Source organism: Petaurus breviceps, unplaced genomic scaffold (assembly GCF_028583685.1).
Source record: "Petaurus breviceps papuanus isolate PSGF00001 unplaced genomic scaffold, PetGlider_PUasm1.0 174, whole genome shotgun sequence".
Lineage (NCBI taxonomy): Eukaryota > Metazoa > Chordata > Mammalia > Diprotodontia > Petauridae > Petaurus > Petaurus breviceps.
This window is the reverse complement of record NW_027185761.1, coordinates 57,895,646-57,917,021: the sequence shown is the minus strand read 5'-3', so window position 1 is coordinate 57,917,021 and position 21,376 is coordinate 57,895,646. Positions and strand designations below refer to the sequence as shown.

General features: G+C 46.1%; 2 protein-coding genes across 6 annotated transcripts in view; one reads left to right on the top strand and one right to left on the bottom strand.

The window, feature by feature from the left end:
* DNAH12 (dynein axonemal heavy chain 12) overlaps positions 1–6,871 on the bottom strand; it is a 159,501-nt gene extending 152,630 nt beyond the window's left edge. For 4 of the 5 annotated variants that reach the window (XR_011167579.1, XM_069084269.1, XM_069084270.1 and 1 more), the window contains exon 1: positions 1,603–6,871. Coding sequence is in view for 3 of the 5 variants with exons in the window: in XM_069084269.1 (XP_068940370.1) it covers positions 1,603–1,784 (182 nt within the window). In the remaining 2 variants the exon portion in view is untranslated. The remainder of the gene's footprint in view (positions 1–1,602) is intronic. The other variant, XR_011167580.1, reaches the window with a different exon arrangement.
* Positions 6,872–7,141: 270 nt separating this feature from the next.
* Positions 7,142–17,863, top strand: PDE12 (phosphodiesterase 12). Its single transcript, XM_069084274.1, has 3 exons — positions 7,142–8,467; positions 9,853–9,931; positions 10,110–17,863. The coding sequence occupies exons 1-3, from the start codon at positions 7,142–7,144 to the stop codon at positions 10,550–10,552; spliced, it is 1,848 nt and encodes a 615-aa protein (XP_068940375.1). The 3' UTR covers positions 10,553–17,863.
* Positions 17,864–21,376: the final 3,513 nt, after the last annotated feature.

Here is a 21,376-nt window from a genome sequence, read left to right as displayed (position 1 = left end):
GGTTTGGGCCATTCTCTCCACGGAATCCTTTCATTCCTTTGGAGTTTAAGCCAATAAACTCTGGTTTTTATCCTTCTGCCTCCCCCTCACATGTCTCTTACACCTACTTCATCCACCCCTCCCTGTCCTTTCTGGCCATCATCTCTACTATGGAGGCAGAGGGATCATAGATATAGACTCCATCAAGTCGAAAACCTTCATTTTACAGTTGGAGAAACTGAGGCTTAGGGACCTGTCCAAGGTTACAAGGCAGCACATGTCAGAGGCAAGATTTGAATCCAGGTCCTGAGACTCCAGGGTCAAGCTTTCCCAACTATACCATGATGCATCCTTTCTTTTCTATCTCCACAGACTACACCTGAGGGTTGACCAGTTCCATAATGCACTTGTCCCTTGCTTCATTGTTCTATCACTGCTCACACTGTGCCAAATATTACCTCCACCATCAGCCTTTCCTGCTCCTCTTCAAGTACTGCTGAACATTGCAGACAAAAGGTACTGGTGAGGCCTGGCCCTCCTGCATACTATTGGGCTCACCAGGGCCTTTGCCTGCTTCCTGGCTATCGCCTCCGTTTCCCCTGCTTGTCTGTCTACTACACTCAACACAGTCCTGTTCCAAATCTCTTCTCTCCTCCAGCCTCCCAAGCCCACACCTTCCTACCCATCTTAGCAGAATCATTGCCTGCTGATCTACTGAAAACCACTGTGGCCCTAAGGACACACAAAGACATACAACCAAAATCCCCAGATCTTGGCCCCCACCTTGAGCTTTCAAATTCTTGAATCCAACAGCAAGATTTAACACTTCACCTTGTGAAATTTCATCCAACTCAATCCAGCCCAATCTTCTGGCCTCTGACAAAATACTTTTATGCCCCTGACTCCCCCCTCCAGTGTGTCAGCTCTCCCTCCACACTTGGTGCTGTTGTAATCTATACTACTTACTATACTAAACTGATGGAATACTATAATAATGTGATTAAGATCAGTAAGTCAGAGGAATAGAAATAAGTATGGAAAGACTTTCATGAAATCGTGCAAAATTTAAAAACAGAAGGATAATAACAAAGTACCCACCAATTCTGACCATATAAAAGGAAGGGGAAAAAATGAAGACTTAAGAAGAAGGAACTGACAACTTGTATCAATTTCTCATTAAAATTAATTGAAAGTTAAGTAGCTGTAAAACTAATTTAATTGGATGTACTGATGTTAAATATAAAGTTTATGATAAATCATTGAAAACAAAACTTACAGGATAGACCCAAGTTCAAATCTGGCATCAAACACTCCCTACCTGTGTGACCTTGGGCAAGTCACTTAACTGATATCTGCCTCAGTTTTTCCATCTGTTAAAAAGGGATAATAATAATATCTACCTCCCAGGGTTGTTGTAATAATATTCTATGTATCAATGTCAATTTAAATGTGAGTAGTTACCAAACAAATTATTTGTGTTAATGGTCCATGATGAGTGTTTTTAATAAGCATTTATTAAGGGCCAAACAACTGATAAGAACAATTGGCCTTATTCTAATTGCCCCCAATATGACAGACCAGCACAGAGCTCAAGTCCAGCTCCACATGGAGCTTGACACTCACACGATCTGATTAAGCCTCTTCGCCTGGTCCTTGGTCCTTCTGTATTTCAAGATCTTATTCTGCACAGGGGTGTTGGTGCCTGTGTCTTCAGAAGGATGCACAATCGGAGGCAGCTTCAAGTTCAGGACTTCCTTCTCAGCAGCAATTGCTTCTCTATCTTCTCTGTCTTCGTCGTCCGACATCTTGGGCTCCGAGTTGAGATGTCAATGCTTTTTATTCTATGAAGAAAACAATTCATAGAGTTTACTTGGATTCGGGAAGTAAGAGAATTCCCCTTAATGTTCACAAGGGTTTCTGAATGGAGACCATTCCGTTTGGTTCAGTGTTGACTCCAGCCGCTGGGTTGATTCAGGGCTCCATGGGGATCCTCAGAATGTAAGGAGAGAAGGAAGCCTCTTGCCTGTTGGGTAGACCCTTCAGAAGGGGTATGAGCGCCTAGGATGCTGTTGTTTGTCCTTCGTTCTCAAAGAGGACCAATGACACCAGGAAGGTGACATTTATCATAAGGGCTTATTGTGCACAAACCAATTGGAAGTATTGCTCCTTCCTGGAAATACTGAAGATGATGGATTCTCAACAGGTATCAACTCCAAAGGGGCAGTCAGTGTCTTTAAGAAACAGTTTTGTTTAAAAAAAAAAAAAACCTGCCGGTTTGGGAAGAGGGGAGGGAGAAGAGAAACTCATTTTCTCAAAAATACAAGTGAAATCAATTCTCTAGGCTGGTTTTTCTATTGACTGGTTTCAGTTAACTAAAGGAGCTGGATGCTTTGCTTTGTTTAAAATGGGGCTTTATGGGGGGGGGGGGGGCTGGAAAGGAGAAGAGAAAATGCAGATCACTCCCATCCTCCCTTTCTGTAGAGGTGGGGAGCTCTAGTGGTGTGGGACAACATGAGTTGTTAGGCAGGATGCTTTGCTGAGTAGTTATCAAGTCTAGAGCTGGAAGGGACCTAGGAGGCTCTTTAGTTCAACCTGCCCAGTTTATAGATAAGGAAACTGAGGCTCCAAGACGTTGTAAGTGACAGGCACTGCAATGCTTTCCCCCTTCTCTGTCACTGGGTAAAGACAGTTTGTTTGGAAATGAAGATGACATAAAAATCAAAGATTTTTAAAACAAGATACTTTTTCTTATTTCTATACTACAATGTTCTGTGCTCAAATGTCTGAGTAGAAAAGGCCCCAGGAGCCTGTCCACCCCCGCCCCCACCTCCACCCTGACCCCCACGGCTGACGTGTGATTACGTTCCCCTGCAGGCTTGGGGGCAGTTTCTCTGCCTCCTCCTTTCCTCCGGGTGACATGAAAAGTTCAGGACGGCTAGAGCCCTGGGACGGCAATGGCACCGAGCGAACTTGGAGCAGACAGTGCTGTCAAGGCAGGGGTGGAGAAGGGGGGGGGGGGGGGGCGGGGGGGGGGGGGGGGAGGCTTCCAGGAGGTGATTCCCGGCTGGGCAGAGCAGCCGCGGCAGATACCTGGGGCGCTGGCTCTCTCTCCACAGAACCCCGGGCCGCTCCTGGGCTTGGAGGACGCAGAACAAGTGGGACGCAGCGATGGCCGTAGGCCTTCGAACTGCCCCTGCTCCTGGGCTCGAGGATGGAAGGTGGGGAGAAAACACACTGGGTACCTTGGAGACGGCTGGGGGCGGAGCCTCGGGCTTCTGGACACCGGAGAGGGGCTGTAGCATCCGCGCAGATGGCAATGCATGTGCTTCAGGCTGGCAGCCCTCCCTGGGTGGGGGGCATCCCCACACCAGAACCTCCTCCCGGCCAAGTCTGGCTCTCCCAACTCCGAGCACGTTTCAAGCTGGTCGGGCTTGAGGCACCCTCTCGCTGAGGTTCCTTGTGCTCGCGTTGGGCAGAGGCTTATTCAGCCAGCCCCTGCTCTGTCTTGCTCGCACTCTGGGCTTCAGCATCTCGGGGGAGTTGTTGGGGACCGTCAACCCCACTTTCGGGGACGTGGGAACTGCAGTAATGACAGCCAACCTGTTCCTGCTTTTGTTTTTTGGTTGGTGCCTCCGGTCCCTGTTGCTAAGAGCAAACCAAGCATGTTGAGGTCTGTGTAGTCTATTGAAGACAAAAGTATTTCAATATCAGATCAAAAGTTCCTTTCCTTTATTCATTTTTAAGGTGTCAATATATAGCTTCAGTACTATGACCTCGTTCTCTGGGTAGGATAAGGTACTGATCGATCCAAAAGCATTTATTAAGCCCCTACTACATACAAGTCAGCAGGATAGGCACACAAAAATGAAACTACAGCTTGCAATACATTGTCAGAGAAGGCAACCTGTAATCAGCGATCTGATTTAGGACCTCATCATTCGGTTGTAATTGAATTTGCCCAAGTTACCAATGACTTAACTGCCAAATCTTAACTTTTTTTCTTCTCAATCTGTATCCTTCTGGACTTCACTGCAGCATTTGACACCGCATCGCATAGTTTCTGTTCTCTGGGTTTTTGTGACCATTGCCGATTTTTCCTCCAAGTCCGTCCCATGAGCTCTAGGTGACCCCAAGGCTCTGTCCTGGGTCTTCTCAGACTGTCTCACTTGATCATCTCATGGGCTTCTATGGGTTCCATTACATCTACACTGAGATTCCAGCCTCTCTTTGTCCAGCCCCTTCCACTTTCTCCTGAGCTGCAGGCCTGCATCAGCGACTGCCTGTTGGACATTTCAAACTCAAAATCTGGAATCTGACCAGATCCACAGACTAGCTATAAAAAGAGGCATGGAGGAAACTGGAGCCCCAACTGCCGTCAAGTACAGACCAGACTGGGATTACAGTTTTAAAAGAACTTTGGACAAGAAGAGAGGGGATATAAAAGGGTTGGGTTCTTTTCCCTCAAGATCAGAAAGACTTTTGGGGAAGAAATGCCCAAACTGCTAGTCCTCCCTCCCATTCAAAACAAAACACTCACAAAAACAAAACAAAAACCTTGTATTTACTTTGCATACACTTACATCTATAGCATGATCACACCCCAACCACCACTCAATAAACTTTTCTGTCTGGTCACTCTTCATGACTTCATTTGGTGTTTTCTTCCCAAAGATACTGGAGGGGTTTGCCATTTCCTTCTCCAGCTCATTTTACAGATGAAGAAAACTGAAGCAAGCAAGGTGAAGTGACTTGCCCAGGGTCATACTGTCTTTTTGAACTCCTGAAAAGGAGTCTTTGTGATTCCAGGCTGTGTACTCTATCCACCCCCATCTAGCTGCCCAATAAACTCAGTGATTCAACTGCCTCCAGGAGCAAAAAAAAAACAAAACCCTGCTGTTTGGCATTCAAAGCTCTTCATATCCTAGCCCCCTTCTCCCTTTCCAGTCTTTTGACTCCTTAATCTCCAACACATATTCTACCCTCCCAGCTGTTCCACAAACAAGAGGCTCCATCTCTCAGCTCCGGGAATTCTCTCTGGTCACATCCCAAGCCTGAAACACTCTCCCTCCTCCGCTCAGACTACTACCCTCCCGGGGTTTCCTTTAAGTCCCAAATAAATCCCACCTTTTACAAGCCTTCCTCAACCCCTCTTAATTGCAGTGCTTTCCCTCAGCCATTTTCTATCTATCCTGTATGTACCTCGATTGGCATATGTTTGCATGTTGTTTCCCACCCACCCTCCACTTAGACTTCAAACTCCTTGAGGACAGCTTGTTTTATTGTTCTTTGTATGCTTACCCAGCAATGTGCACAGTGCCTGGCACATAGTAGGCACCGAATAAATGCTTGCTGACTAAAGAGTTTTTAAAAAAAGGTGTGCAGGAGCCAAATTATGAAAGATTTTAAGTGCCAAACTGAGTTTTGGGAAGGCAGCACTGAAGAGTTTGGAGCAGAAGGTGGTGACAGATTTGTGAAGGAAAAAAGGAGCAGGCGAGGGAGGTCAGATCACCATTTCTTTTCCTCCTAGGTTTATATCTTTATTACAAATAGTACTCTAACTTCCATTGCCAAGTACAAGTATTTAAAGATGTAAACGAGCATAAGAAATCAGTTCCATAAGATTTAATTACAGCCTCAGAATTTGAAAGCTGGAAGGGACTTTGGAGATGATCTGGTGCAGAAGTCATTTCTCCGATGAACAACTGAAGGCACGTGGTGGTGTCCTAGCACTGGGTCACACACGGAGTCACCCTCAGAACTGGGACTTTCAGCAGTCACGCCTTTCCCGTTATCTCAGCTCTTCAAAGCGAAAATCTCCCCGCCCGAGCCACACCCCTTCCTCCAATGGGGAAGGATCTCTTAGCTCCTATTCCAATTGCATTTAAGCCAAGGCCCGCTGCTTGCAGGTGCCAACAACCCTTCTGAGCAGGGGTGGCGGCCCAGAGGCTGGAATTTCGGAATCTCCGGCCCAACCGTGACTCCCAAGACAAGTCTGGGCTTCCCGTCTTGGAGTAGCAACACCTAAGGGGAAAACTGTGGCGCACTAGCCCTGCCACAGGGGGTAGTAAACTGATACACTACTGTGCTGCAGACCTAACCAATATATACTCATTAAACCCATTAAACGGCACACAGAGCCCTAAGCAGCTAAGCTCCAGGAGACAGCAGATGGGACCTAAGACCCTAAGACTGAGAGCTCTGGGAGGGGGCGAGGGCTCAGCCCTGGCTCGCCCTGGGGGGCGGCGGTGACTCTCAGTGGGAAGCTCTTCCGGCTGCCTCCTTCAGGAGAGTTCTTTAAATGACCTGTGACCTACTCGAGTCTTCGGAACTAAGGGTGACAAGGTCCCTCCACCAACGCAACCCGGAGCAGCGCTGGGACCCCGGGTCAGGCCCGCATCCTGGAAGGTGCGGGGTCATGTGGGGGCTGCGAGGACGCCGAGGGGACCCGTGCGGGGTCTGATGCCCCCTCTGAAAAGGCAGAGGAGGATGAGAAAGAGCTGCGGGGAGGAAGAGGGTCCCGCAGTCGGGGTGCCGCGGGGGAGGGGCTCTCAGGACCCACCAGACCAGGCTCTGAGGTCACTGGCATTCAGGGCTTGAAAAACGCCCCCGGAGAACTCAGGCCGTGCCCACGTGACCCCCATTTTCCATAAGAGGAAAGGGAGACTGGGGGGGCTGCGTCGGCAGGGCGTGACCCCGGGGGTCCGCACCCACCGACTCAAGCGGGGGGGTAGGTCCCAGAAGAGGCTGCCAAGGTCAGAGGGTCTGGGGGTCGGGCGGGGCAAGCTATGCCCATTTTACAGGAGAGAAGGAGCCCCCGCCCACCCCGGCAGCCCAAGCGACCGACATCGCCCAGCGCGGTAAGGCCCCGCCCCCGGCGCCGGGCCCCGCCCCTTACGTCACCGCGCCCGGCTCCGCCACCGCCGGCCCCCTGCCCCCGATCCGCACTTTCGACACGCACCCGCCGCGGCGCCCCCGAGCAGGGAGCCCACCCCCGGAGCGGCCACCCCAGGCGCCCCTAGCCCGCCGCCTCCGACCCGCAAGACCCAGCGCGGCCCGCCGGCGCCGGACGGCCCCGGCCGCGGCCCGCCGAAAGTGCGGGCGCGGCTTGCGGGGCTGACCGGGGCCCGCGCGGCCCGGAAGCGGCGGCGGCGGCGGCGGCTGCATGGGCCGTGGCGGCTCGTGCGGGCGCGGGTCCATGTGGAAGCTGCGGGCCGGAGGCAGCGCGCTGAGCCGCGGGGCCTGGGCGCGGATCTCGGGGCGGGCCGGCGCTGAGGGCGGCGCGGGCGGCATGGAGCGCGCCGTGGTGCGCTGCGTGCCCTCCGAGCCCAAGCTGAGCCTGTCGTTCGCGCTGGCCGACGGCAGCCACAAGCACATGCAGCGCGACCAGAGCGAGCCGCTGGGCCGCGCGCTGAGCCGCATTGCCACCAACGCGCTCAAGGGCCACGCCAAGGCGGCGGCGCGCAAGGGCCGCCGGGCGGCCGAGCCCGGGCCCGCAGGGGGCGCCGCCGGCCCGGCCGAGCCGCTGGTCAAGCTCTACTACCGCGAGGAGGCCGTGGGCGACGACGTGCTCAACGTGGACGCGTGGCAGGACGGCGCCGTGCTGCAGATCGGCGACGTCAAGTACAAGGTGGAGCGCAACCCGCCCTCCGTCACCGAGCTGCAGCTGCCGCGCTACATTATGGCCGGCTTCCCCGTCTGCCCCAAACTCGGCCTGGAGTTCGGAGAGCCCGAGCGCTCGCTCTTCCGCTGGTTCCGCGAGGCGCGGCCCGGAGCCGCGGCCGGGCCCCCCGGCGCTCCTGCGTGCGCGGCCCCGGCCGGCGGGGAGGCGAGCGCGGGGCCCGCGTGGGTGGAGGTGGGCGGCGCGCACGAGCGCGTCTTCACCCCCTCCAACGCCGACATCGGGCTGCGGCTGAAGCTGTGCTGCACGCCGGGCAACGGGCAGCGGCTGGGCCCGAGCCGCGAGCTGGAGAGCGCGGGGCCCGTGGAGGCCGGCCCCGGCGCGTGCACGTTCGACCAGCGCCACCTGTACACCAAGCGCGTGAGCGGCGACGGGCTCGTGCGCGCCGTGACGTACAACGTGCTGGCCGACGTGTACGCGCACACGGAGCACTCGCGCGCCGTGCTCTACCCGTACTGCGCGCCCTACGCGCTGGGCCTCGACTACCGCCTCAACCTGCTGCAGAAGGAGCTGAGCGGCTACAGCGCCGACGTGCTGTGCCTGCAGGAAGTGGACCGCGCCGTGTTCCACGACAGCCTGGCGCCTGCGCTCGACGCCTTCGGCCTGCACGGCCTCTTCCGCCTCAAGCAGCAGCAGCACGAGGGCCTGGCCACCTTCTTCCGAAGGGACAAGTTCCGCCTGCTGGCCCAGCACGACATCGCCTACCAGCAGGCGCTGGCCGGGGACCCGCTGTACGCGCCGCTACTGGAGCAGCTGGGCCGCTACCCGCAGGCGCGGGACCGCGTGCTGCAGAGGTCGTCGGCGCTGCAGGTGAGCGTGGCCCCCTGCGGAGCCTCGGAAGTGGGTGCGTGACGCGGGGATGCAGAAGCAGGAGGGGTGGGACGGAGGAGCCAGTGAGCTCACAGCCTCCCGGCCCCCGCCCCCCAAGACACCAGGAGGTCAAGGTTAGGCGTGAGAGTGTTAGTGTGCCTGGACGGCACGAGCTGCTTTGTCTTTGTGGCCCCACGCGAGCCTGGCCTGTAGCTACTTAGTGACTTAGTTTGTTGGTGGGAGGAAAACTTAGTTGAAGGAAGGAAACGAGGGTCCCAGGACAAGGTCGGTCTGTCCTCCTGGACGCGTGGGAAAATGGCACAGATTCTGCCCAGGCAGTTTCCTTACCAGGCTTGTGGTCCTGGGTAAGTAATTCGCCTCTGGATCTGCTCTGTAACGTGTGGATCGTGGCACCTTGTCAAATCGGGTCATATTTTCAAAGGACTTTGTGCAAGTGCTTCTGTTACTGTTGTTAAAGCCTAGTGTTTGGGGCATTGCGAATTGAGCAGGGCGCCTGCTTATTTAAAATCGGGTGACTTAATATAAGGTCATTCTACATGTAGTAGGGTTAGGAACAGAGATGACGCGAGTCCTGGCTTAAAGCTTTCCTGCCTGGATTACCTCATAAATTGTCTGAACTTCACTTTCCTCATCCATAAAATGAAGAGGCTGGATGGGATATTCCTTCCAAATGTCAGTGTGTGATTCTGTCACCCCTCAAATTTCAAGGTTCATTTAGTGAAATTGGGTTAAGTTGCTCTAGATGAATAGTCAGGGAAGTTGTATTTAAATCTCCCTTTGTTCTCAGGGCCCACGCTTTCCTCTTCTGTAAGAGGATAGGATCATGTTCAATGACCTGGATTTCCAGGGATCTGGTCTTTCCTTTTCTGAGTCCTGTCATTAAGCAATACCCTTCTCTTAAAGGGGTGGGGTGATTGCTAATTCAGAACTTCATAAATTTTACTGTTCATTTTTGGGTAAGTATGATAATTTACCTCTTAGTAAAAACGTGGGATGCACATCTCTCTCCAACCCAGTTCAGTTTACTTAAGATTTTGCTTGCATATCTGTTACTTCATGGGTGTAATTGAACTCCCAAGATCATGAACTACCTCTCCCGCTAAAAGATCAGCAGCAGTCCTGCAAGTCAGAGTTTTGGAGAGCTGCTTAAGTAACTTAGATAGACCCTGCTGCCGTTACCCAGGGTATGTGGGCTCTGAGACTGGCTTTCTGCTGCCGCGAGTAAATGACATCATGTTGAATTCAGGGTTTGATTGGTCATCATGAAAATGAAGTAAAGTATCCCTTCCATATCCCAGGGCCAGACTCTGACGTTAATAACAGTTGTTAAACACTCTATAAGGCAGTCTTGCTTTATGTTCTAGGTTTCAGTTCTTCAGTCTACAAAGGACTTGTCCAAAAAGATTTGTGTTGCAAATACTCATCTCTACTGGCATCCAAGAGGTGAGCATATGGGTGTGGGTATGTCTATATGTATGTTTGCCTGTGTGCCTGTGCGTGCGTGTGTGTGTGTGTGTGTGTCTGTCTGGCACAGGCAGAGATGAGAGAGAACACCTTACATTGTTGTCCCCAGTGGTTTAGCCATTTGTGTTCCACCCAGTCTCATCCTTCATTTCTGCAGGGGGACACATTCGTCTCATTCAGATGGCGATAGCCTTGACCCACCTCAGACACGTGACGCATGATCTGTATCCTGGCATCCCTGTCTTATTTTGCGGGGATTTCAATAGCACACCCTCGACCGGAATGTACAGTTTTGTTAGCACGGGCAGCATCTCTGAGGACCATGAAGACTGGGCCTCCAATGGCGAGGAGGAACGCTGCAGTATGTCCCTCACCCATTCTTTCAGACTGAAAAGTGCATGTGGTGAACCTGCCTACACTAATTACGTGGGAGGGTTCCACGGCTGTCTAGATTATATTTTCATTGACTTCACTGCGTTAGAGGTTGAACAGGTGATACCAATGCCAAGTCATGAAGAAGTTACCACCCATCAGGCCTTACCCAGTGTCTCCCACCCGTCTGACCACATAGCCCTTATTTGTGATTTAAAGTGGAAATAGACTGGACCTCAGCATGGCAGGCAGTCGTTAAGTCAAAACAAGGAATTCAGTTACTTAGGATCTAAGTTGAGTCAAGGCCTACATTGGAACCTTGACAAGAGAGGAACAAACTGATGACGGAAAAATGTTCACACTCTTTACCACTGGCTCTGTTCTAACCCATTCTTCATTTTATGTGACTGCTCATGGCGTCTGCATGGCTCCCCCTTCCTCTCTCTTCTCAACAGAGAGGAAAGAAAGCAAATATATTTAAAACTGTCACAAAAATTGGATGATCAGATATCCTTTTTTAATAAGTGATTTTTAAAGTGATTAAGAAATTATTTTGTCTTTTTAGGAAACCTGAGTGATTCTAACAGGATTTGTAGACTAGTGTACCTTTTGAACATGAACCATGTTTTTATAATTAAGGGAAATAAAGAGTAATTATGTGTAAAGTGAGAGTGGCTGGAGGAGGAAAGGAAGGAGTACTGTCAGGTCTCACCACATCTCCCTCTGGATGACCCACTTGAGGAAGATGCTAGGTGTGATGTGACCCACGGCCATCCCCTTCTGTCCCAACTCTCAATTCTGCAGCCACAACACAGGATCTAGTAGGTCTTTGGTTGTTGATAACTGGCCACCACGAGGTATGTTCCTGCAGCCATTCTGAGTGTGACCAAACAGATTAGCACCCCATTAAACCTGTGAGTTAGCAGACTTCATTCCATAGGCCTTGGCATGCAACAGCTTCACTCTCTTAACCATAAATTCTCTGTGACTAGAATGTTTGATTTTAATTTTATTTGGAATTTGACTGCAGACCAGTGTTAAGGTAGATCAGATGGAAGTCAGGAATCTTAATGCCTTGCTGAAGTCGACTAAAGTTTTTAGATAATTTATTTAAGTTTGATGTTTGCATGTAGCAGATAGATTTTTTTTTTTTGCTTTTTTTGGAGGGCAATTGGGGGTAAGTAACTTGCCCAAGGTTACACGGCTATTTTTTTTGTGTGTGGGTGTTAAGTGTCTGAGGCCAGAACCAAACTCTGGTCCTCCTGACTCTGGGGCTGGCGCTTTTACTCACTTCACCACTTAGCCGTCCCTCCGATAGATTTTTCTTAATAATGTCTACAAATCAGAATAACACTATTAAATACATTTGGGAATGATTACCAGGACTAGTTAATAAAACGAAACAACCCTACAAATCATAGGAAAATCCTAGGTAGAGAATTCACAAATGCTCTGCTTTTTCTGTCTGGGACATATTCAGGTTGGAGGCTGGCTGGCGTGCTGGCCCTAACTGTATTTATTAGAAGGCACTGGCTAAGCCCTTCCCTCACTAGATGTCTGCCTCCAGGATTGCTTTTGCCTAGTTGAGGAGGCCTGGACGTCACACTAAGACTTTGTTGGAACAGCTTCTCAGGTTTCATTTTAACTGTTGTCAGAGGTACTGCTTCCTCCAAAGCTACAAGAGCTCAGATGTTTTCTCTCTGGGGAAAGCCATGGCTTGAACTCTTGGTTCTATTTTTGCCATTGAGCCTGGAACCTTAACAAAGACTTAACTCTCTTATTGGTGTTTTGTTCCTTCATCTTCTGCTCATGATCTGGGGTCCTAAGCTCCTAGGGGATCATGAGTCCCTACACCCAAACTCTTCCTTTCCTAAGGACTCTCTTAGAGACCCATCATGATGTAACTTAGCTCAAAATCACCATAGCCAAACCAGGAGCCAATGTGGCCTATTAGAAGCCTGAATCTGGAGCCAAAGGGCCTGAATTCAAATCCCATGTGGATTCCTTCGGGCAAATCAGGAAGCATCTTAGTTTCAGTTCCCTCATTTATAAAATGTGGGTGTTGGACTAGATCCTAATTCTTGTGGGTAGAAGGAGAGATATAGGTTTCTAAATAAAGATGCACATAGGAAGGGGCTTAAGATGGCCATTTCCTGTAGTTCTAGCCTAGACCACTATAAATAGAAATTCAGTATCTGTGAGCTGTATGCTCCCAAAAGCATGGGGAATTGAAACAGCCTGGTGAGAGGTGATCTGAAATCTCTCAAACATTTTTCACATTCAAAAGTATACATGGGTTACATAGGCAGATGGGATTCTCTTCCTAGACAGCCCCATAAACCTACCTTCAGGTCCAACAACTCCAGCCTAGGCAGATCTGATGGCAGTTTGGTCTCCTGAGGCTTTCCAGGTAAAGCCCTCCAAGTTTGTGCTCTTCTGATCCAAACTTGCATTGTCTTCAGCCTGTTTTCCTTACGGCTTTATCTTATTTTCTCCAGAATTTTCCTATAAGAAAACTCATCAATACATACTGATACAGGCAAGAGAGACACAGGAAGATAACACAACATATCTTAACTAACACCCAGTTTTGTAGGCATAAAAAGCCAAGTTAACTACCATTCAACTTCCTATGTACAAGAGTTTACATGTGGAGCTCTTTGTAGTAAGAAGGAAGACTCACTGGCATATTCTAGATGTGCTGAAATTCTTTCTTGCCATTAATGAGTCATAATACCTTATTAATAATTTATGGGTTGATTTAAATTTTAATGTATTTTATGCCTTGTCTCTAAATTTGATTTAATAGTATGTCTTAAATTTGAGTAGAGGGAAGCCAAGCAATTGATAAACTGGGTTTTATAACATCAAAATTATTGACGTATAGATTAACCAACTAAACTTTTTTTTTGCTTTCTTGGAGGGGGGAAGGATTGGGGTTAGGTGACTTGCCCAGGGTCATAGCTAACCAACTGAATTTTAAAAAAATAACTGGGTTGAATTCAAGTGGTTGAAAATGATGGATTCTGTTCCCAAGCCACTGCAAGGAAACCAGCAATGAGCTTGGTGACTGAGCGAATTTTGATGAATTATAATTTAGTATAAAGCATAGAAACACTTAAGACTTTTTTAAAATGTCAGGACTCCTTTCTGGTGATCTTCAGAAAACGAGGCTAAAATCAGGTCTGGGCTAAGCCAGGGGTACTTAATTTTAGCTTGCTCTAGCCACTGGATTGACCAGATGTTTCCATTTACCAATGAAATGTACTCGTGGTTTGTCATCCCTAAAGCTTGCTTGGACTAGGTATTCATATCTGCTGTTTTCTGATTTTAACTTTCCCAGTGGTTGTAAGGACTAAATGGCGACCATTTCCTGTTCTTTGCCCTATCTAGAAAATAAGATGTGGCCCTATGATTGGGTTAATCTTGTGGTACTGTAAGCTCTCAAGAAACCTGCTCAGATTAACTATTTATAAACTTTATATCCATCAAGGGTTTTTTTTTTTTGTATTCTCAGCACTTAGCACATAGGAGGCGCTTACTAAATGTTTATTGACGTCCATATTCATTGAGAACAGACTTGATGTGGAAGTACTGCATGGCTTCCCTCTGTGAGGGGAAGGCTAGGGAGAAGCTGCTGTATAATCCCATGTACTTAAACCATTCCAATCAGTGGAGAGGGCGGAGCTGTTTACTGTGAAAACTGGCCTAGCCTGCTTGGCACAGTGTTGGGATAAACCAGAGATGCCCATCAGCCAAACGGTAAGAAAGGGTGGAACAGCAAGATGCGTTTAAGTGGCTAATGCAGAAGAGAGAGTAGCCAGAAATACTTGACCAGACAGTCTCATTTTTCCCCATTGTGACATTTTTATAGAGCAAGATAGATTACAGATGTGTCACCAAGTTTCAGTTACGGTCCATCAGAATTACTCAAATCAGTATAGTAGAGTAGGGAAGGTAGCCTTGGAGTTGAGCTCAAATCTTGCGTCTTACACTTTGTACCATTAATGACAGTGGCCAGCTCATTCCCTCCTAACCTTAATTGGTCATCCATAAAATGAGAGCCACAGTACCTATAGACCCACTTTATAGGGTTGTTGGACCCAAATGACAAAATATAAAGCACTTTGCACATTTTAGTTATACAAATGTCAGCTGTTATCCATGAGATTGGATTTTAAACATAGTTGGTGTTCATGGAAAAATAAAATTTTGGGAGCTTTATCCTAAAACTGGCCCTTATCAAGAATAAATAAACCCTTTGAGTTCTCAGTCTTTGTAGCAAAAGAACATGTTCTGTGTAACCAGAGTATGCCTGAGAAATACAGGACACTTTAATATTTAAGAGCAAATAGAATAAAAGCCTAAGGGCAGTAGAGTTTTGGGGCAGTTAATATTCAAGGCTATATTACCCAACCTTGGCACTTGCCTCCCAAAGGGTCCTATTCTCAATTTCAGTTCATAATGTGTCATGACAGGTTGGGAAAGGCCAACTTAGCTTTCTGTGATACTAAGTCAGGATGGGGGCAGGCAGGGGGAGCAGAGATTGAAATGAATTACTTAAACAATTTTGCATTTCATGGTATTCGAAAGTTGTTTTAAGATATTAGCAATCCCCATCCATGTTAAACAGCAAAGTAAGAGATGCATATGTCTTCATTTAATTGGCCTTTCTCCATTAATGCTGGGTGAGATGACCTCGTAGCAACATGTTCAAAGAAGTTAACCATTGTTAAGCCATTTGAAAATGGGAATGTAGCTGTGACCAAAATCCTAGGGCCTGAATGAAGTACATGTGGACATTAAATTTAGTTCCTGCCTGGGGAAAAAACAAAACTATCCAGGCAAACAAGAAATACATCCATCTTTTACATTGCAGTCATCTCCGTTAACATTGTTAGAACACAAAAGCATAAATTCATTGGTTTATGTGGGGAATTCCCAGGAGGTTCAGGCCTTGTAGTGAGGGAGTTGAGAGCTGTCTATGACCTATGTGACCACTCAACCTGCTTAGGTTTCATTTTTCCCTCCTGATATATGAGCCTAGATGCCCTCTCAGGCATCTTCCAACCCTGTGAAGTCACTTGCCCAGGGCTACAGAGTAAAAGGCAGAATTTGAGCCTTCCTGCATTTAAGTCCAGCATTCTAGCTGTTGGTGAGAAGGAGCTTCATCTACTCTGTGTGGTGTGTCTACCTAAGGTTGGTTTGGTCAGGAATCTTATAATGCGAGACAAGTTCCTAAAGACTCCTTTAGGAAAATGGAATCGTGTGATCCAAGTGTAAATTCATGCCATCTGATCTGGACATGTAGAAGTGATCCTAGGACCTTGTTCTGTGGAACTGAACTGTTTAAAAGCTGATAACCAGGGGAATGCCTCCCTTGGATAAGATAACACACTGAGGGGGATAGGAGTGAATTTTTCAGACCCTGAGTTTTCAACAGGAATAATGGAATTGTAATATGACAAAATTTTAGTTTTCATTCATTTCCTCTCACAATATTAAAAGTCACGTCTCCGTAGCTTTGCAAAGGCACTTAAACATTTTATATGTGTGTACTCATCTCTTAAGTATACTGATTAAACATGAATTAGCAGGTATAGACAGAGCTGCTTTGGCATTTACTTTCTCTTTTATATTCACTTGAGAATGCTGTCCAGAGAAGGTGGTCGTCTTCACCATTTAGTTGAACTTTTTATTAGCCTTGGTGATGAAGACAAAGATAAAATTAAAAAATTGACAAGGGAGCCTACTGCATTGGGGGCTATCAGAATTCTTGGGCTTCTTCCCATTGCCTATCCTCAGGTAGAGGTGCTAATTAAGTGATCCTAAATTAGCAAGGAGTAAAGAGCCGCTTAGTTCCCAAACAACTGAGAGTAAGCAACATTGTCCTTGGGTTTCAGCCTCCTTCCCTCTCATTAAATAGGCCCATCTTCCTAGAAAAGATTTCAAGGACCATCTAGTGTCCTTTTACAGAAGAACAAACATGTTAGTGTCACAAAGAATTGGCAGTTAAAACCACAAGTCCTCATTAAAAAGAAAATGTCACAAGTCAGGTCATTTTCTTCATCATCGTCAGTAGTGGCGCACCCTGCCCCAAAATCCTGTTTTCATTGACATTTTCTACAGCTGACTTAAGGTCCATCCCCACTGAATTTTAGGCCACTGGGTTAGTGCAGCAGAAGGAATTCAGTAACCACAAACCAAAACCTAAGTAGATAAACATTGCTGAGTAAGCATGAACCCAGTGTTAGTAAGGGTAAAGAGAGGGGCAGTTGATCCAATAACAAAACTAGAAAATCAGAGCAATGTAGCATTTTAAAATTTTTGCAGAAGATTGTTTATAGTTGAAGTCTGAGCTTACACTTGATTCATTGAAAGAAGTTAAGGTATTCATGGAAATGGCCAGTTTGACCACTACACGTATTTCCTTAATATCTCAAAATTTGTGACATGGTGTGAAACAGAACAGCTGATCTAAGTGACTAGTGGCACTTAGTAACTGTGTGACCCTGGGCAAGTCACTTAACCCTGTTTGCCTCAGTTTCCTCATTTGTAAAATGAGCTGGAAAAGGAAATGGCAAACTACTCCAGTGTCTTTGCCAAGAAATAGGGTCATGAAGAGTTGGACAGGAGTGGAAAAAAAATGAACATCTTTAAAGTATTTAATAAATTATTTACTGTTTATTTTAAGATGGCAAATGCCACCCACCAAATACTGCTTTTTGAAAGACCATCTTCAATATTTAATTGGGGAAATGGGTATTTTTGTAGGTCTTTTAAATACTCACAGTTAACACATTTCCTTGGAAAACTAGCAGTGGTCTTTCTGAGATAGCACACTCCCTCAAAACAAACAAATTCTGGAAAGCTTCACGTCTGTTGACCACTGTAGCATTTAAAAATAACCTGCCTCATTCCACACTTCTTCCTGTCCTGAAGAAAAGTCCTTTTAATAGAATCTGTAGTCTTGCACAGGTGTCTTTGTGTTCATATTGGGTGAGTAAGTAAACCAGATAAAGGACTTGTGTCCATGGCAAAACAACATGGTTTCTTTCTGCCACTTGCTTATGTGAAGGACTTTGGGTTAATTACCTGAATTATTTTTGGGCAAAATGGGTACATGTAAAGCTGGCCTTCCTCCAAACAGGGTAAAGCTAATGTTTATATACTGTGGTAATTGGAAGTATGAAACATTCTTCACTGCTAGTGTGCTTAAGTTCAGTCATCTTAAATTTAAACAAAAAGAAAGCATGTGTGACACCTATGAAATTTATCCAGTGTCATGGCCACTTATGGATTTTTGCTTCTTTAGCCAGACTTGCCTTGGCTTTGCTTTAGGGTAAAGGTTTACCTAACTGGCTAATTTCCCCTTCCTAAATGGCTGCCATTGAGTGTCAATAAGTCCATAATGATTACTATTTATGGTAGACTCAAGTTTCTCTGTATTCCTCTTTGTATTTTTATGTCGTACCGAAGTCTGTGATGTCTATCAAAGATGATTGCACAAAACAATAAAAACCTTTTTGAGAAAAGTCATCCTTAAAGGAATATAAGGAATTTTTCTTCTTTTGCAAACAATGGTCACTTGTGTCTACAACATTTGTAGTCCTAGGACTTTTGTTCCAATCCCATGGCTCTGCCACTAACTGTGTAAGGTCACCTCCCCTCTCTGGGGCTTGATTTCCTCTAAAATGAGGCGTTTGGACCAGACCTTCAGGTCAGACTGTGATCCTCTGGAGGCAACCATTTATTTCCCCATAGTAAACAGGCCAAGGCAAAACAACGCCATCAGCACGTGGTCACTTGTCAATCTGTCCATCTTCTGCAAGGCAAGCCCATTCCACTTTTGGAAGACTGATGAGGCACTTCTAGCTTACATTGGGTCAGAATCTACCCTTTAGGCTCAAGCAATATTAGAACCCTAATCCAGGGTTTCATATAAATAACCAGGCTATGATCATAACCTCTGTGTTCTCTTTTCTGTAAACACCCCCAGTAATTCCAATACTGAGACAATTCTTTGTTGCCTTCCCCCCGGCACGCGTCAGTTAAGGAACATTTATTAAGGGCTAACTGTGCAAAGCAGCACTGGGGATATGAAAGCCAAGAGAGTCCCTGCCTTCAAGGAGCTCACATTCTAATAGGGAAAAATAACTAGGTCTATCACAACATGACTTATGGGTATGTTCTGCATGACTACACATGTATAACCTATGTCAAATTGCTTGCCTTCTCAATGAGGGGTAGGAATGGAAGATGGGAGAGAATTTGGAACTCAAAAAAGTTTTGAAAGCGAATGTAATTTTCTTCACATGTAACTGGGGGAAAATGAAATTATAAATAAAAGTTAAAAAAAGAAAAATTAACTAGGCATAGAGACAATATATACAAGTGGATGAATGTTATCCCAAACGGAAAGGCCTACTGCACTGGGTGGTATTTGAGCTGTTCCCTACGGAAGTGAGGGGAACAAGGAATTCTAGACATCAGGGACAGCCCGTGCAAAGGCACAAGAGTTACAAGCAGGCTGGCAAAACTGGACTGCAGAGTGCATGAAGCCAAGCCAAGTAGGAGAAGACTGGAAAGATAGGAAGGGACCAAGCTATACAGGGTTTAAATGTCAAGTAGGAGCCAATGGACCTAGCAGGCCTATGCTTTAGAAAAAAAATCACTTTGGCAGCCAAGACCCAACTGACTAGACAGCTCCGTGACCAGCACATCTCTCTGAAAACAAACTTTGTCAATTCTGCCCATGTTATCCTGGGTTAACCAAGGGGCTTTTATTTTCAGGGAGAAACTTGAGATCATTAAAAACACCCCATAATTTCTCCCAGGTAATCTAGCCTGCTCATTCAACACAACAGGGCAACATTTAAATTAGTAGTGAACATTCTCTTGGTCTTTAAACAATACCACCCCATATGATAAAAATGACCTTCATTATCAAGAATAAAAAAATTCATACAAGCAAAATTAACTACTAGTCCTGCAAATGGCACAGATATAAAATACTTCTGGGTGCACCTTTAAGAATTTGCTGGAATCAAAACCCAAGTTACAGGACAAGACTGACGTAAGATGATTACATTAAGAAATTTCATCCAGTTTTAATTTCAACCAAAATATTACACGAAGTTAAAAAAAAATGGATACGCTTCACAGCAAAGCAACAGAATGATCACTTAAACAAGGGACAACAGAATTTATTCAGTTACGAACAGATAATAGCTTATTAACATGATTGAGAAGGGAATAGCTATTGTAGCCTAGGTTCTGCAGCTGACTGGGGACCTTTAAACAAATCACAATCTCTGTTCATCTTTCCAATCTGATATTTGGAAACTAGTTGTAGGAATACTGAGTCTGGATAGCTTACTGGGTTTGGATATGCATTTTATACCAACAATTTATTTTCCACAATAGGGGGAATCACACAAACCTCTTACTGACACTGACCAAAACAGTAATCTATTTTTCCCATGAAAAATTACCAAGTATTAAATCTCCATGTCTAAATACTTTAAAAAGAAACCAGTGGAATTTTAGAAGAAAGGAGTTTAAATTTAAAACATTCTTTCCCCCCCAGAAGGCAGCCTAGCTAGGCATATTGTTCAACACCTGCAGTTTTTCCAAAGGAATCTTATTAAGTCATTTAATTGACAGCCCTCATTTTAAGACAAGGAAACAGGCCCAGAGAGGTAGACTTCTTGGTGAAGGTTATACCAGGAGTAAGGAGAAGGAATGGGAGTGGATCTTGGGCTCTGCAGTCTCATAAGAGGAAGAAAGACGACTTTTAGCTGGGAGGCTTGGGGAAGGCCTCAGTGGTGGTATCCGTACCTGAGCTAGTAAGAAAAAGGGAAGCAGACACAGGCCACTGGAGTGTTACAACAGAGATCAGAACCAAAGCAGGGAACAGTTCTAAGGCATATCACTGGAATGCTGATTTTCCAGACAAACCTCACTAAAATTTAAATTTAGTAAAAATTAACCTTTCATACAGCAATAACTATACAAATGATGCATAAAGGTAATGTCTGTTTAACAGTGAATTTGAGACAAGCCTATTGCAGAAAAAACAATTTTGCTTTTCAACACAATTAAGTTGTTTATCTATCAATATTATAATTTAAATAAAACACTCTGAAACTATCAACAGCCTTGGTAAAAAAAAACAAAACCAAATACAATAAACACCCAAAGCATATTTCAAAGTGTACTATGATTTAAGTTACCAATAGTATGTGAAAAACAAAAAATTTACCTAAGATACAGCCTAACCTGGTCTAACCATAGGTTTAAGAAGTACATTTCTTTTCATCAGGTAACAAAATATTTAAAAATCAGAACATACAGACGATCCCTCTCCCCCCCCACCCCGCCCTTAGCTTCTGCTTTGATAACCAGCAGTTATTTTTTCACTATCTAAAACTCATCTTTTAATTACTGAAACCTGAAATAGGTCAATGATCCATGATCTCTCAAAATGCACCTTCCCCCTGCTTCCTGCACTTTATTAAATGCCTCCATAACAAATTCATCAGTCTTTTGCCAACCAAAGGGATGTTCTCTGACTTTAGCTAAGCTTCCTCTCCTCTTTCGAGGAAACACTGAATCTTCCAACAGGCCCATTTTCAAAGACTCTGCAACTTGTAGGAAATGGCCCAAATCTATGCCCAGCTGGCAGAACCTTTAAGCACGGAGGTACGCTCAATTCCAAAGCCAGGCTCAGGCCCTAAGGGAGGGCCACAGAATTCTTCTGTTTATTCTCCCTTCTTTTTAGAGCCTTACCTCTAAGATTTTCTCCAATTTATCCTATCTTATCTACGTAGTTGTTGGCATGTTTCTCTCCCCCAGAGTGGGGACTATCTTTGGTCCTTTCTCTGAAGTCCTAACACTTTGCATAAGGCAAGGCACACAGCAGGGGCTTAATAAATGCTTATTGACTTGGCTTATGATTAGCAAAAAGACTCATGAATTCATGTCTGGGACAGTTTATTATGACTTTTTACTTTTAATAATCATAAAAGGTTTGCCATCAAGTGTAGATCT

Coding starts and splice junctions, on each gene's coding strand:
- PDE12 (XM_069084274.1), top strand. CDS start 7,142: ATGGGCCGTGGCGGCTCGTGCGGGCGCGGGTCCATGTGGAAGCTGCGG. Junction 8,468..9,852: donor AGAGGTCGTCGGCGCTGCAG/GTGAGCGTGGCC, acceptor TTTATGTTCTAG/GTTTCAGTTCTTCAGTCTAC. Junction 9,932..10,109: donor TCTCTACTGGCATCCAAGAG/GTGAGCATATGG, acceptor TCATTTCTGCAG/GGGGACACATTCGTCTCATT.